Source organism: Poecilia reticulata, linkage group LG12 (assembly GCF_000633615.1).
Source record: "Poecilia reticulata strain Guanapo linkage group LG12, Guppy_female_1.0+MT, whole genome shotgun sequence".
Lineage (NCBI taxonomy): Eukaryota > Metazoa > Chordata > Actinopteri > Cyprinodontiformes > Poeciliidae > Poecilia > Poecilia reticulata.
Genome location: NC_024342.1, coordinates 16,722,102 through 16,736,385, shown reverse-complemented (window position 1 = coordinate 16,736,385; position 14,284 = coordinate 16,722,102). Strand labels below are relative to the sequence as shown.

General features: G+C 38.8%; 1 protein-coding gene across 4 annotated transcripts in view; it reads left to right on the top strand.

Annotated features, from left to right (window-relative positions):
• unc5cb (unc-5 netrin receptor Cb) overlaps positions 1–14,284 on the top strand; it is a 142,843-nt gene that overhangs the window by 122,081 nt on the left and 6,478 nt on the right. For all 4 annotated transcript variants that reach the window (XM_008424252.2, XM_017307961.1, XM_008424253.2 and 1 more), the window contains 4 exons: positions 6,366–6,557; positions 8,722–9,084; positions 10,497–10,584; positions 10,746–10,917. In XM_008424252.2, coding sequence (XP_008422474.1) covers positions 6,366–6,557; positions 8,722–9,084; positions 10,497–10,584; positions 10,746–10,917 — 815 coding nt within the window. The remainder of the gene's footprint in view (positions 1–6,365; positions 6,558–8,721; positions 9,085–10,496; positions 10,585–10,745; positions 10,918–14,284) is intronic.

Genomic DNA, 14,284 nt, shown 5'->3' with positions numbered 1-14,284 from the left:
GTAAAATCATTAAAAAATACTGCTTTCCAACTTATATTTGTGCTTTAATTTTATCATCACTACTTCATTTCTACAATATCGTCATAATATACTAGCAAACAAGCTCTGTGGGTTTTTTTTTCTTCAAATCTATAAAGTAAATTGTTGAGTAAAAATGTAATTATTCAAGAGCGTCACATAAACACTTTTTCACTAAGAACTAGTAGTCCACTACTAGTAGTAATTCAATAAATTTTTATATTTATCAACATCAAATCAGTTGTCACTGAGACATCAGTTTGAGTATCAGACTTTCTAAAGAGAGAATAGACATAAAAATATTGTTCAGCCAGAATTTGTCTTTAATGAAATATTTGCTAACAATAATGTAATGACATGTTTTACTGATGATGTGCAGATCACACCGGCCTGCTTCACATTGGCCTAAACTGCTGTGGGTGATCTCAAAGATGGCATGTATTTGGCACATCCAAATTGATGAATAAGCGACCTTTGCATCGAAATGCATGCAGTCCATTCACCTTTATTATTATTTGGTAAACGAGGACCAGTCGGGGGGATAAACAATCAGGTCTCCCTTTGCCTTTCCAAAGCAGAAACTCTCTCAGATTTTCTAGATTTAGTAAAACTATGCTTTTTTGAAACGCTACAAACTTTAGGGTTTTGGTTTCTCACTGTCTGCACCGAGCAGTACAAAGGATTTCAACTTTGAGGCTGCATGTATACTTACTAGACAGTTTGAGGTACACTTCACTAAACCGTTTTTCCCTTTAGAAGTGCTTTAATTTTATGTGGCGTAGATTGAAAAAAATCTGTCAAGTCAGGTGATGATTTCTTAGAGATTTCGGCCCACATTGATATAATCACATCACCCAGTTGATGTAAATTTATTGCCTCCATACCACTCCATCTCATGTCATTATTCAATAAACCATTTCAAAGTTAATTTGAGGTTTGCAATATGGGATTGATACACTATTACATAGTCAGCAACAATAATTCTCATTTAGTATTAAAAGGACTCAAACAGTGCTGAGAAGAATCCCACACATTACTACTCCGACAGGATCAGTCTGATACAAAGTAGCTTTCATTTGAATGTTAGAGCTAAAATCAAGACTGGTTGGATTAGGAAATGTTATTTTGATGTGTCATTGTCCTACTTTGTTGAGCATCTAGCCTCAGTTTAACTTGGCATGATGGTGTTGGTGTGCATCTACAGATAACATTCTGCATACCTAGGTTGGCACAAATGGTCGTTTGAGCTACAGTAAGTCTCACTTGACATCCAAATGGAGTTTTCTACCACATAGCTGTCGTTTGCTGAATAATATTTTTAGGGGTTTTGTGCACAAAAATCTCAGTAGATCAGCATATATTTTGAAATACTCCAACCAGCCCGAATGCAACAATAGCCATCAGAATTCCCTTTTTTTTCTCATTCATGATGCTCAGCTTGAACTTCTGCAGGCCGCCTTCATCACATTCGGCAGCGGCTATTTGACTGGTTGATTCACCATTTGTGTTACCAAGAAGTAAAATATGTGCATCAGTTTAAGTGGCTGGCAAATGTGTGCATCTTATTTAGGCACGTTTGTTCCTCATTTAGACCCATATGTGCTTCTAAGATTATATCACCTTCAGAAAATGCCGTTTTTGTATTTGTGACTTAACAAAATCACATAAAAACGAATAAAACTAATGTCACTATCACAGTCTGCTTATTATGCAAATTGCCAGAAGGCTCAAGCCACAATTAGAATCCAGTCAATTCTCTGCATGAATAAACTATTTTCACACTTATTCATGTTTTATATCAAAGTTATGTCAAAGCACTCTGTATGTATTTGATCGACATCTTAAAAGTGCAAGAATATCATCAAAGAAGTCCTGGTTGTGTATTTACGTTGTACTTGTGGGTAGAGTAGCGACACGTCAGAAAACAGAGCACTACTTTCGGTTTCCACAGGTTCTAAAAGTAGAATAGGAGTGAAGTATTTTAGTTTCCATGCGGCTCTCCTGTGGAACCAGCTCCCAGTTTTAGTCCGTTATGCAGACACCAGGTCTAGTTTATGACTGGGCTTAAAACTTTCCTTTTGGATAAACATGACTGGCTTTGATTCTCCTTAGCTATCTCTGCTATTATGATGCTACAGATTTATGCTGCTGGGGGACATAATGAGCACTTTTTCACTTTGCAATATTCTCTTACTGTTCTCTTAATTTTGCATTATTTCAGCTTATAGCTTTATGTTCGCCATCCTGTCTGGCGTTCTGATTAGCTGACATCTTCCTGAAGGGGAGCAACTTAATGTTCTCCTTCTGTCGATGATGCACTTGGCCGTCTCTTTCAGTGTTTAACCTCTCTCTCCTGAATAAATCTTCCTGTGACTAATTGTAGTCGCAGCTTTCGCTCGTCGTATAAGCTTCAAATCGGACTAAGAACTTCACTGTTTTGCTCTAGTCCTCTCCTAGATGAAGTCACTAGAGGAACTAATACTGTCATTTTTTTTTTTACTTTAACATAGAAAATACTTCTAGATCAGTGCTTCAGTGTTTATTTTTTCCTGTTTTTTTTTTTTTGTTTAGTTTTTTTTTTTTTTTTTGTGGCAGAAGGCCGTTCGCACAGAGGAATTTTCCCTTCTGTGGTTTCCACATGCATGCTCAGTATGATGGATTGCTGCAAAGTTAGCGACACAATGCAGGCAACTTTCCATTATCAGCAACTTGATGCAATCTGCTGGGTTTCCTTAGAAAGAAAAAACACCTTTTAACCAATTTAAAGAATAAACTGAGCTTTTGACAGCATTGTTTGACTTGACAGCATTGTTTGACTTTTTTTTGTCTTGAGAAAGCGTGCTGTCAATTGGCACTATATAAATAAATTGAATCGAATTCAAACATGGATAATATGTTCAGGGCTGCGCTGATTGGGTTAAAAACCTCTGCAGACGACTTATTTTTTCTTGCACAATAGAAGATGAACCTCTACACAGAGGGCTTAAAGAGAAATTTGGAACATTTTTAATCATTTGAGTTGTCGTATGTCTTACCAGAATCTTAGACCTTAATTAGGTTCTCAAGGCTAAGGGTCTTCACAGTCGTGAAGGAAAGAGCACGATTTGATTCAAGCTTTAAAACCTGTAACACTTAATTGTGGGAATACTCTAAGTGTGAAATAATGAAGACTCTGAAAACCGGAGATATCTTTAAGAAAGGAGCTAAGTGTTTTTTTTTTAGGTATCTGCATTCTTAGTTCAAAGTCGGCGGCATCTCACTGTGCTGCAGCTACTGCAGAAATAATTAAAACGGTCATTAGAAGAAACCTTATGTAACGTTTTATCATTAGATGTTAGCACATTCATTTCTGGACCAAACAAAAGCCTGAAGAAAATAATTGCAGATGATCAAGGGCTTTTTGACCTTGTTAGAGTACGGATCAATCTTCCATCCTGTCTTTTAACATTTGCTCTAACCCCCCCCCCCCCAAAAAAAAAAAAAAGATTAAAATGTTAATACAATTCACTTCAGTCTTAATAATGTAAGTTATTTAAGTAATTATAATCGGATTTAAAGTAAGCCTAACTCCACTCTGACAGCAATGTGCAATAGGACCACTTCTACACATCTCCCATCACACTTTTTTTTTTGTTGCAGTGTTTTATGCTTTTAATTCTTTCTGTAAATCTGTCTCTCCCTCCGTCTTTAAATCTTCTGCTCTTCACAGAAAATAGAGTGTTTAATAATCTGTTTCATTTTCGCTCCTTGTATTTTTCCACTTCTGACAATAGCTCATGTTCAAAGGGACATATTAATCTGAGTGATACATTTTAATGCGTACACTTAGCAGGTTGCTGCATTTATCATCAAAGCGTGGATGGAAGATTGTTCGACTGAGGGGATATATGTTAAGCAACTGCTGAGAAGCTCTGCAGAGGGAGCGGAGTGAAATTACATTTTTTAGACCTTCATCACTGGCGCCCTGCTCCGTTTTGTGTTTGCGACTCTCTGAGAGAGGAAAGATTAGAGCTCTGACATACATTAGGATGCATCTGGAAGAGGATGTTTAAGGCAAGGCTGAGCGGAGACGCCTATGTTACAAATATGCTTTCTAAGGAAGATACATTAATATAATATAGACTGATGTGCTTTTTGCAGTACATAAAGTGTGTCTAATTATAGTCATTCAGGAAACTTAAACCTCTGCTGTAACACAGTCGCCTTCCTCATCCTCACTGCTCATACTATGCATTAAATGCATTTTAAGTTTATAGCAACAAACTATGCACCACATTATGCACCTTTTAGCTTCAGGTTAGTTCTGTGAAAAGCTAAAACCGTTTTCCAATTTATCATCTTGCAGTCGCAAACATTATCAACTTCCTATCAACTCTAACCAGCTTCCCTGTCCCTGCTAAAGAAAAGAACCCATACAGCATGATGCTGCCACCACCATGGCTTACCGTGAGGATGTTAATTCAGGGTTATGTGCAGAGTTGGTTTTAAGTCACACCTGAAGATTTGCAAATAATTCAGAAAGTCTGACTGGAGCACCTTTTACCGCATTTTGCTGTGTCCTCTTAAAAAAAGGCAAACTTAAAATTGGACTTTTCCTTCATCGACAGATTTCCTCTGGCCACTCTTCAGTAAAGTCCAGATTTCTGCAAAGTGCGGCTGATTGTTGATCTGTCAGCAAAGCTGTTCTTCTCCAGAGTTACCACAAGCTTTTTGACTCTATCTTTTGGTAGATTTGCCATTTTCCCTGAATCCAGTTGGTTGCACTGGACTTTGTTTAGGGGTATTAGAGCAAATAGTTCTGAATACAAATGCATGCCACACTTTTCAGATTTTTGATTATTAAAAAAAATATTTCAAAAGTACTTACTATTTTCCTTCTAGTTTACAATTCTTTACCAGTTTGTGTCGGTCTTTCACATAAAACACTAAATTACGTCTAATAAAGTTTGAAATTGCAACTTGATAATCGATATAAACATGGCTCTTTAGAGCATGTAATTAGTAAACTTATGGCTTTCCCTTTTTTGCAAAAACACTCTTCCCTCACAGCCTCTTCGCTCTACTGCTTCATGCTTCTTTGTGAAACTGAGCACAAGAGACACATGAGTGCCATCTGCACACTTGCTCCACCATCATGCATGTCTTCAAAGCCTTGTCTTTGGATTTATGGGTGACACTGCCATCTGCTGCATATTCAGCGCAATTTGCATAAGTGCTCATCCTAAAAATGGGATTCTCTCCCTTATCAAAATGCCTTTTGTTCTCTTATAAATAAGTATGCATTTGCATTCTTTTTGTTTGACTTTTTCCAACAACCCTACAGCATGTAGGCCCTGCGCTGACACACCAAACAATGCGCGGACACATGCTCCCACAAGCCCCCCCCTGGTATTTCATTACCTCGAAAGAAGTGTTTCCCCCTCCTCATTTGTCAAGTTGTGACACTGAAGGACATTCTTCATAGAGCACCACAGAGTTCAGACTGTCAGTCAGCATCTAATAAAAGGTCTGATCTGTACTCACTGTCTGGCTCTAGCAGCTGCATATATAGATTCTTCCATGCCTGGCCAACTAATCACAGAGGTTTCTCCAGCTGGAAAATGGACAGAAAAACTCTGGGAGGCGGGCAGAGATGAAAGACAATTTGAGAAATCCAAGCTATGTCTAGATCTTATCTGTAGTGCGTAAGAACAAAGACGCAAATGGGCTCTGAACTTCAGCACGGAGCGCTGCGATTTGAAGATGAAATCCCTGCACAACTATATGTCCAAGGACTTTTGATCTCGCGTCTGAGCGTGATTCAGCCTGCCGCTGCGTTACGCCGGGGTGGCCATGTATCTTAATTGTGTTGTTTCTCCAGACTCTTATCATCATTATCTGATAATCATCGTTAATTATCATATTTATGAGGCCTTGTGAACAACATCCTCTCAAATACAGAGCAGCTCTGTTCCTTTTAAGAAATATCCAGGTTTGACTTTGTGAAATCTCTGCCCTTTAGCACTGGAGTAAAGACTTTAATTTGTTTGTTGTAAAAGCTATGTTTGTGTTTCTTCCTTTGCAACGTGTTTCGGATAGGGAAATTATTTTTGCAAATATATGATAAAAAAAAAAAAGACCAGATGGGGTGAGGGGGGGGACAAATTAGCTTTCTGCATTTATTTCCCTGTATTATGGCTGTTAATATCCGGCTCAGTCCCAAGCCAGGATATTAGTCCGCTGATAATGTCTTCATCGTAACTCCTGCATGTTGAAAGAGAAAGCCTTAATCTTATTGATGCAAAGTTATGAGTTCTTAAAAGACTCTTCTCCTATATCTGTATTGTATGTCTGCTTGCTCCCCCCAGTGGCTCCCAGTACCGATGACGTAGCCCTCTATGTGGGCATTGTCATCGCCGTGATCCTGTGCGTGGTTATCTCCGTCGTCGTGGCGCTCTTCATCTACAGGAAGAACCATCGGGAGTTCAGCTCCGACATCATCGATTCGTCTGCCCTGAACGGAGGCTTCCAACCGGTCAGCATCAAGACCGCACGCAAAGGTGGGTCAACTGGGACGTTAAGGGTTTTAATTTGTGGGCATGTGTGACAAAATAGGTACAACATGTGCAAATTATTGGAGATTTCCTTTTTGATTATTTACATGCATAATTAATTACTCAATTATCTCATGGAAAATTAGCATTTTCCATTTAGATTTTCTTGTATTTTCTTGTTTTTATTGATTTTATTTTTTTTATTTTGTTATAAATTAAATAATTAGTTTAGTACCTTAGCATGACAACCAGAGCAGAAAAGGGGTAGGTTAGTCAAAGTTCAAAAATACTAAAATGAAATGACAGAGGTCCAAATGTCATTTAAAAGAGCTCCCAATAAAAAAAAGTATATTATGTCACTTTACCTTTAGGCTCCACTTGAAATAATATTATTTCAAATTTTAGTTATATTTCTTGACAAAAAAAAAAACAACATAAATTCAATAAAATAGCCACAGGCCATAATATATCCTGCTACTTTAGAGTTGGTAAAGGATTTGATTCCAAAATAGTATCGGTTTCTTACCAAACTTCTCTATCATTACGAATGCCTTGTTTTGCATTAGCAAAAAAAAAAAAAAGTCAAAAATAACACATTAACCTTTTTTTACAAAGTCTTCAATTTTCTTAGAATTATGTCAGCTTTACCTCAAGCACATTTTTGTTTTTGTAACTGTGTTTTAAATATTTAGGCTTTTAAACAAACTCGGTAAACAACATTTAGCTGAAGGACAAGTGAACATCACAGCACATTAGATCACGTTGTGTTAGCGTAAATACTTTTAGAGACATCTGGAGTGGCTTACATTAACAGCCCATAACGTCGGCCTTTAGATGTTTGTTTGACCTGGATGCTCTAAAGTATCAAACGTTTCTGTGATGTGAATGACATGCTATGATGGTGTAAATATGGGACAGAAGGTTAAACCAGGACCTGTCATTAAAGCATTAAACCTCTGTGCCACAGTGTTGATCTGAAGTGAGTCAACAGCACTTAAACTGGACTTAAAGGTAAAGCGTGACAATAATGACTGGAGGCAGTGAAAAAAAAAAAAGGTTTCAAAAAGCATTATGAGGCTTTCAAGTTTTCTCTTCCACAATGAAATCATGCTAAAGGATTTTTCACTACTGCTTTAGTTAATACTTTCATTTTAAGGGAAAAAAATAATGAAAGACTTCATCCAAGAGTCAGGCCTGCTATTGTTTCTGTTAGGGAGAAACATACTAAGAGATGTGGACATATAAAAACAATGTTTTGAGAAATTATTATTTAAAGTGTTTAATTATCAGTTAATATGAGTATAAACAGGAAGAAAATGTGTAAGCTCTAATTAATAGTAAAACCTGTATCATGTAGTAGGTTTTTGCTACTATGCGCTTCACTATGTAATCAATTGTCACGTGATACACATAGAAGTAACATTAATGAGATTGAATAATGATAAAGAAACATGTTAAGGGAAGTTGGCTAAAGGATTTTCAGTTCCGCTGATCAACATTTCTGTTTAGTGTCTCATCACATTATCACTTTTAATTTTAATTTTATGGGAAATAGATGTTAATTTAGGCATCAAATGTTTCATTTCAAAGGATTTGTGGAAATCCTAAAGTGACAGTTGTTGGTTTTTCATCATTCTGCTTTAATTTGCAGCACTTAACACCAGGTCTTTAAACGTGGACAGCCAAGAAAGATTTTGTTTGTCTTGTATCTGTTTGTCTGTTTTTTCCTCTACCTGTACCTGCAGTCTCCTCTCTCTGCAGTGATCCCCTTAATTCAAAGTGTAATCACCACAGTCGCTGACATTTCATAAACAACAAATAATCACCCCTAATTTTATTACCTTCCGTGGCATATGTGTGATATAAAGAATCCCGTGGCAGGAAAGCGGAGTGGGTGTGGAGGCAGTAAAGGAGCTTAAGTTTGCAGGCTTCCTACAGGGTAAACTCAGTTCTTGTGATGCCATCTGTTCTTCATGAATCACAGCTGCGCCTCGAACTTCTCAGACTGAGTAATGTTTGTTGCCACTGAAGCAGACTTCCTTAATGAGTGGAAAAACAGCAGAGTAAAGCAAAGCAGCTGTTCTGAGTTGAGTTTTGTGTGTTTTTCCCCCAAAATTACAAAAACTGGATTTACTTTGCTTTTTTTTTTTTTTTTTTTTTTTCCCCACAGCTGATCTCTTAACAGCACCCCCTGACTTGACCTCGGCGGCCGCCATGTACCGCGGCCCAGTTTATGCCCTCCATGACGTGGCCGACAAAATCCCCATGACCAACTCCCCCCTGCTGGATCCACTGCCCAACCTGAAGATAAAGGTGTACAACTCCTCGGGTCTGGTGACCCCTCAGGACGACCTGGGAGGGGAGCTGTCCTCCAAGCTGTCCCCAAAGCTTCCCCACTGCCTGCTGGACAACAGCGACAGCACGATGGGCCGGCGCATGCAGACACAGACGCTGCTGCGCACCAGGGATCCCTCCTGCACCGCTCTGGGCTCCTTCAGCTCGCAGGGGGGGCAGCTGATTGTGCCCAACTCAGGTAGATCAGCAAGATGCTTCCATGTCTGTGTATTGATTTGATATCCAGTAGAAATGTTTTCTGGTTTAGGGAGATATAAAAATGTCTTCACAAAAATTAGACCTAGAAATGTACATATTCTTATGTTCTCCATAAGATTTTTACTGATATAATGATCGAATGAAATACAAACCTTTTTTTTCGACTGCTAAAACCAAATCATCCGTAATCCTCGTGCAGTTTTCAACACAAACACACATTTTCAGTTTTCTGTGTACAGCAGACTCTGGGTACAGTAGGCGTGTTGTTCCACTTGCAGACCCTAGTTGCCTGTTATACTTTACCACCGCTACATAAAACATACAAACAGATGTGACTTTGAAGTGATACGCTTAGCCATATGCAACTTATCAGGCAGCTGACTGCGCGCAGTATGACAGGAGTTGATGGATACCTGAGGTGCCTCCACCAGAAGCGCCAAAGTCGAGGTGTTCTAGTTTGAGGCAGCTTACATTAGCCATGCTGTCTTCACTTCAAACATGTGCAGGCTGTACGGATCACACCACAGATGCGTGTTGACAAGCATAGACAAACTAGCTCTGACTTTAAAGGATGCAACAGACTTCTCACATTTCTCAAGTTTTTTTTTCCTCTTTTTTTTTCGTTTTCTTTATGATGCCTGAAAAAATATTTTCACCTTATTATGTTACACGGGCGGTATGGAGCAGAAAGGGCATTTGATATTCGATATGTTTGTGTGTCAGAGTAATGAAATATTTGGTGACACTTCCTGTGTGGCTGTTCCTGCATTTTAAAATGCATCGCGGCTTTCCTGTGAGGCAGATCCGTGATCGAAGGGGAAACCTGTCTGTCACCTTTTTGAGAAGTTTACTTCAATTACAATGGAAATCAGTGACCAAACTTAATACCTCCCCCTCCTGAGAGAGAAAAGCCTAGATTGTGCGTATGCATGAGGAAATCTGATGGATTTGTTCCTAAAAAAACAAACAAAAAAAAAAACACCCATGAGACAAAACATCATTTCAAATCAATCTCAGATGGAAAAATGCAAATCATGATAGCTGTAGCTATATAGGAACGCTATAAGGAGAAGAGAGATCATTGATTGTGGAAATGAAATCCGGCATCATTTCCGATATCACGGGAAAGGCAATAAAATGTGAGTTTTATGTGAGAATACATATTATCACCATGGCACAGAGTCCAGAAGAAAGATGTGATCGTTTCCAAAAACAATTTTTTTTATTTATTTTTTTTTATCTTGAACCCTTTTGATGCATGCACATGTGAGATTTCCATTTCAAATTAAGCAGGACAGTCATAAAAAGCACCATAAATATAACGTGCATACTACACTGGTGTGCCGCACAAGTCAAAGTTTTGGTTTGTTTCCTGTCTTATTTGTTCGTCAGGCGTGAGTCTGCTCATACCAGCGGGGGCCATCCCTCAAGGCAGAGTCTACGAGATGTACGTGACCGTTCAGAGGAAGGACAACCTGAGGTACGGATCTCTGCTCAACACCCCGAGAGCTGTGTTTACCCCCGTCCACTGTGCCCTATGGCACTCTCACACAGACTGCTGTCAACACTGTCACTGAACAAGCATGTGTATGTTCCTTTTTTCTTTCTTTTTTTTTTCCTCTCTCTAAATAAAACCTTCAGGCCTTCTGTGGAAGATGGTCAAACAGTGCTGAGCCCCATAGTGAGCTGTGGGCCTCCTGGGGCCCTGCTGACACGGCCCGTCATCATCACCATGCACCACTGTGCCGTGTGTGACGGCCAGCAGGACTGGCTGATCCAGCTCAAGAGCCAGTCCCCGCAGAACCAGTGGGAGGTGAGATTTCAGACTCGCAGAAAAACCCAGAGAATCCTCCGTGTGCCGCGGCGGAAACCACGACAGTCGGTTCTGAAAATGTACATTCGTGTAAGGCATTAGGATGGCTTCCTTTCAAGTTAAACGTCAGATTTAAAATTGAATTCACTCAAGGCGTTTTTTTCTTTTTTTTTCAAGATGCATGTGGTTTGCTGAAAGCTTAGCTGCGCGTTGAGTAAAGAACAAAGGAGAAAGATGATATTCCTTTGAACGGCAGATAAAAGTTTAGTTTCAACCTTGGTTCTAATCAAGTGCTGAAAGAGTAAACCTCTGATCTCTGAGAGTAAAACTGGTCTTTACCCGTTCCTTTATTATATGGCTTTCTTCGATACATGTGTTTTTGTGCACTGAGTTATTCGAAACCTTTTGCTTAGAGCCCAAATTATCAAGTCAGATCACAATAGATGCTTAAGGATAGATATTTTGTCCCTTCTATGCATCTGGGTTTTGTTTCCCTCTATTGTGATTCTTTAATCAAAAGGTGGGCTAGATTAATGTGCAGAAATCCTTATTGGCTACATTTTACATGGGATTAATGAAATAATCCATAACTGGCTTTTGAAATTCAAAATTTGTTACCTGAAAACAGTTTTCATTTCAATATTACCACCTTGTTTATGGACAAATAAAAGAAAAAAAAACAACACATCTAACTTTACAGCTTTTGTGAAGCTGTGAAGTTACAGTTTCACAAAAAAAGAGAAATTGAAAACACTGTGCTTGGTCTCATCATTCCTCTTCCCAATTATAAATATTTACCCGTCACATTTTAGAAGTAGTTCTGCTTCGTCTTACAGCCCTCAGACTCCAGTCAGTTCCTCTGGCTGCAGAACGCCAAATGCTTGCACACTTTCTCAGGCGTATTAAGGAGTTCTTCAAGCTGAACGAATGTGAAACACCCTGTACTCCAAGAGCCATGTTGTTATAGCATAGGAGTGCCATGAAATAGGGTTCCAGGGTCTGGCATTAGTCCACTATGGCATGCTTCAGAAGACACGAGCCTCTCATCATTCTGCATAAATAAATCCGTTTGAACTACAAAATCCTCACGCCTACGCTCAGGTCATGACATCAACCGCGCTGATTGTTTAAAACTCCTCATGCTTGTGCTGATCTGACTGAACCATCACCAGTATTTAAATTCGTATTCCTATTTCCAAAGTTAAACATTTGTAGTTCTTCACATGCAACCTGCAGCAACATCTAAAATCTTGCCGTGTAATCTTCCAACACAGCTCGATTCCCATTTTGTGTTAGAATATTACTGAAAAGTTAATTTAATTTGATTTAAACCCAAATCACTAAGTGAAACCCATATTTATTAATTACATAAAGTTTTTCGTTGTAAGTGTTTCGGTTAATTATGATGATTTTTTTTTTTTTGCTTACAGCTAATAAAAACGTGAAATTTAAGATTGGAATAATAAATCATTCCAATGTAAAAACATATGTCATATAGCAATGTGAGCTTGGTAACCCCTAAGTTCCTATCCGCTGTGAATACCAGGGCTCCACTTTATTTTAATCTGACAAATGAGCATCATCAGAACCCATATTCTAATTTTCTGAATATGACTTTATAAACTTAATACAGTCCTTGAAATTACTATACACTCATTCTTCTTATGCCTGCATTAAAATCATTTAATCACTCATAAACGGTCATTAGTATAAACTGTACTTCCGTCCTCATCACTGAAAGGTCTAGACAAATTCAAAATAGTTTAGTAGTTTAAACTATAAATTCATCATTTAGACAACATTACAATCGTTTACTTTTTTATTTGTTTTCTAGTCGAGAGAAAAGTTTTGGACAAAAAAAATCCAGTGGAGCCAGCAAACTGCAAAACATGAATAAGGTTAATCATGCTGAACTCATGCAGATTTCAGCTGTTTGTCTAAATTGATATAAGAATCAAAATGGGCAAAGAGGCAGTTTCAAATTCATCTTCTGTATCTAATATGATGCTCTTTCAGCGGGTTGCTAAATAATGACTTCAGTATATAATGACTTCAGTATTCCCTTCATGTGCAGTGAGGAGTTTTGTGGCCAACAGAAAACAGCACAACTAATAATTTTGAAAAAACAAAAACAAAACAATGATCAAGTGTTTGAACAGTTTGACCAGCTGATAAATCTCAGCTCACTTACTCCCGAAAGTTCGTGCTACGTGGGCGACTGTGAAAACATACTTTTGGATCCGTCTTTAGGAACACAGGAGATGAGCATCGCTGAATAGGTAATTACCAAATCTATCTGGAACTCACAAATACACACGCCGTCCCTCCAGAGGCATGTTGATGATCACAGAACGTATAGTGAGGAATATTTCGTGACTTTCTGCTTCATAAATTTCTTTTAAAAAAATCCTGGGGAAAAAAAATCCTATCCAAAAGATGCTTGGTGTGAATAAATTAAAGCTGCGCTCGCTCACTCGATTGCGTTTGTTTGTGCACATACTGTATAAACAAAGTACAAGCTCACTTCGTCTACTGCGTGTTCTCATTATCCCCCAATAGGAAAGCCCCCGGTGCCATCCCATAGGGGCAGTTAAAGAGTCTAATGATCAGCCATAATACTGCTGTTAAATGGCACAGCTCCCAATAAAATGCTGTAATTCCTCTTCTGTCTCCCATAATGGGTTGAATTAATACCAGTGTGCTGCTGGCAGGAGTGTTTGTTACACTGAGAAAGAGAGCGAGTGACTCAAAGATCAAGATCGGGAGAGCCGGCAGGGAGAGAGAGAGAGAGAAGACAGGATGGGAAGACGGAGGGAGGCATGAGTCGCCTCAGACAGGACGGTCCTAATGAAAGAGAAATATGTCCAGGCGGTAGTGCCATTAAAGGGGTCAGCTTCAGATGGCCTGAATTCTACATGTTCCATTATCCGGCGTACATAATGAGTGAGTGTCGGAGGGAGTCACACACGAAAACACACATTAATATTGCAAAAGGACGGAGCTTGTTTTTTTAAAGGTCAGAGCCTTAATTGTACCTTTCGCATTAAAATTCATCTAAATTTACCGAGCAGTGACAAAACGTGGCGGTAAACAAAAATAAATCCAAAACGCTGCAAAGTTAGATGGTTGCTTCCTGCCGACTGGCAGGTATGTTAAATATGTAACTAGTGCCATAGTTTAAAGTTCTTTAAGTATGCTATTAATCAAGTTAATGGCTGGTTATATACCAGGGCTCTACTGATGAGAGGATTCAGCCATTTGCTTCTGGTGTGTTGGGAAATGGAGGGCAGTAGAAGACGGGACTTGGTCTCCTCTAGATGAACTAGATGTTCAGTCACCTCCCACCCAGGAAAAGAACAAATTACAC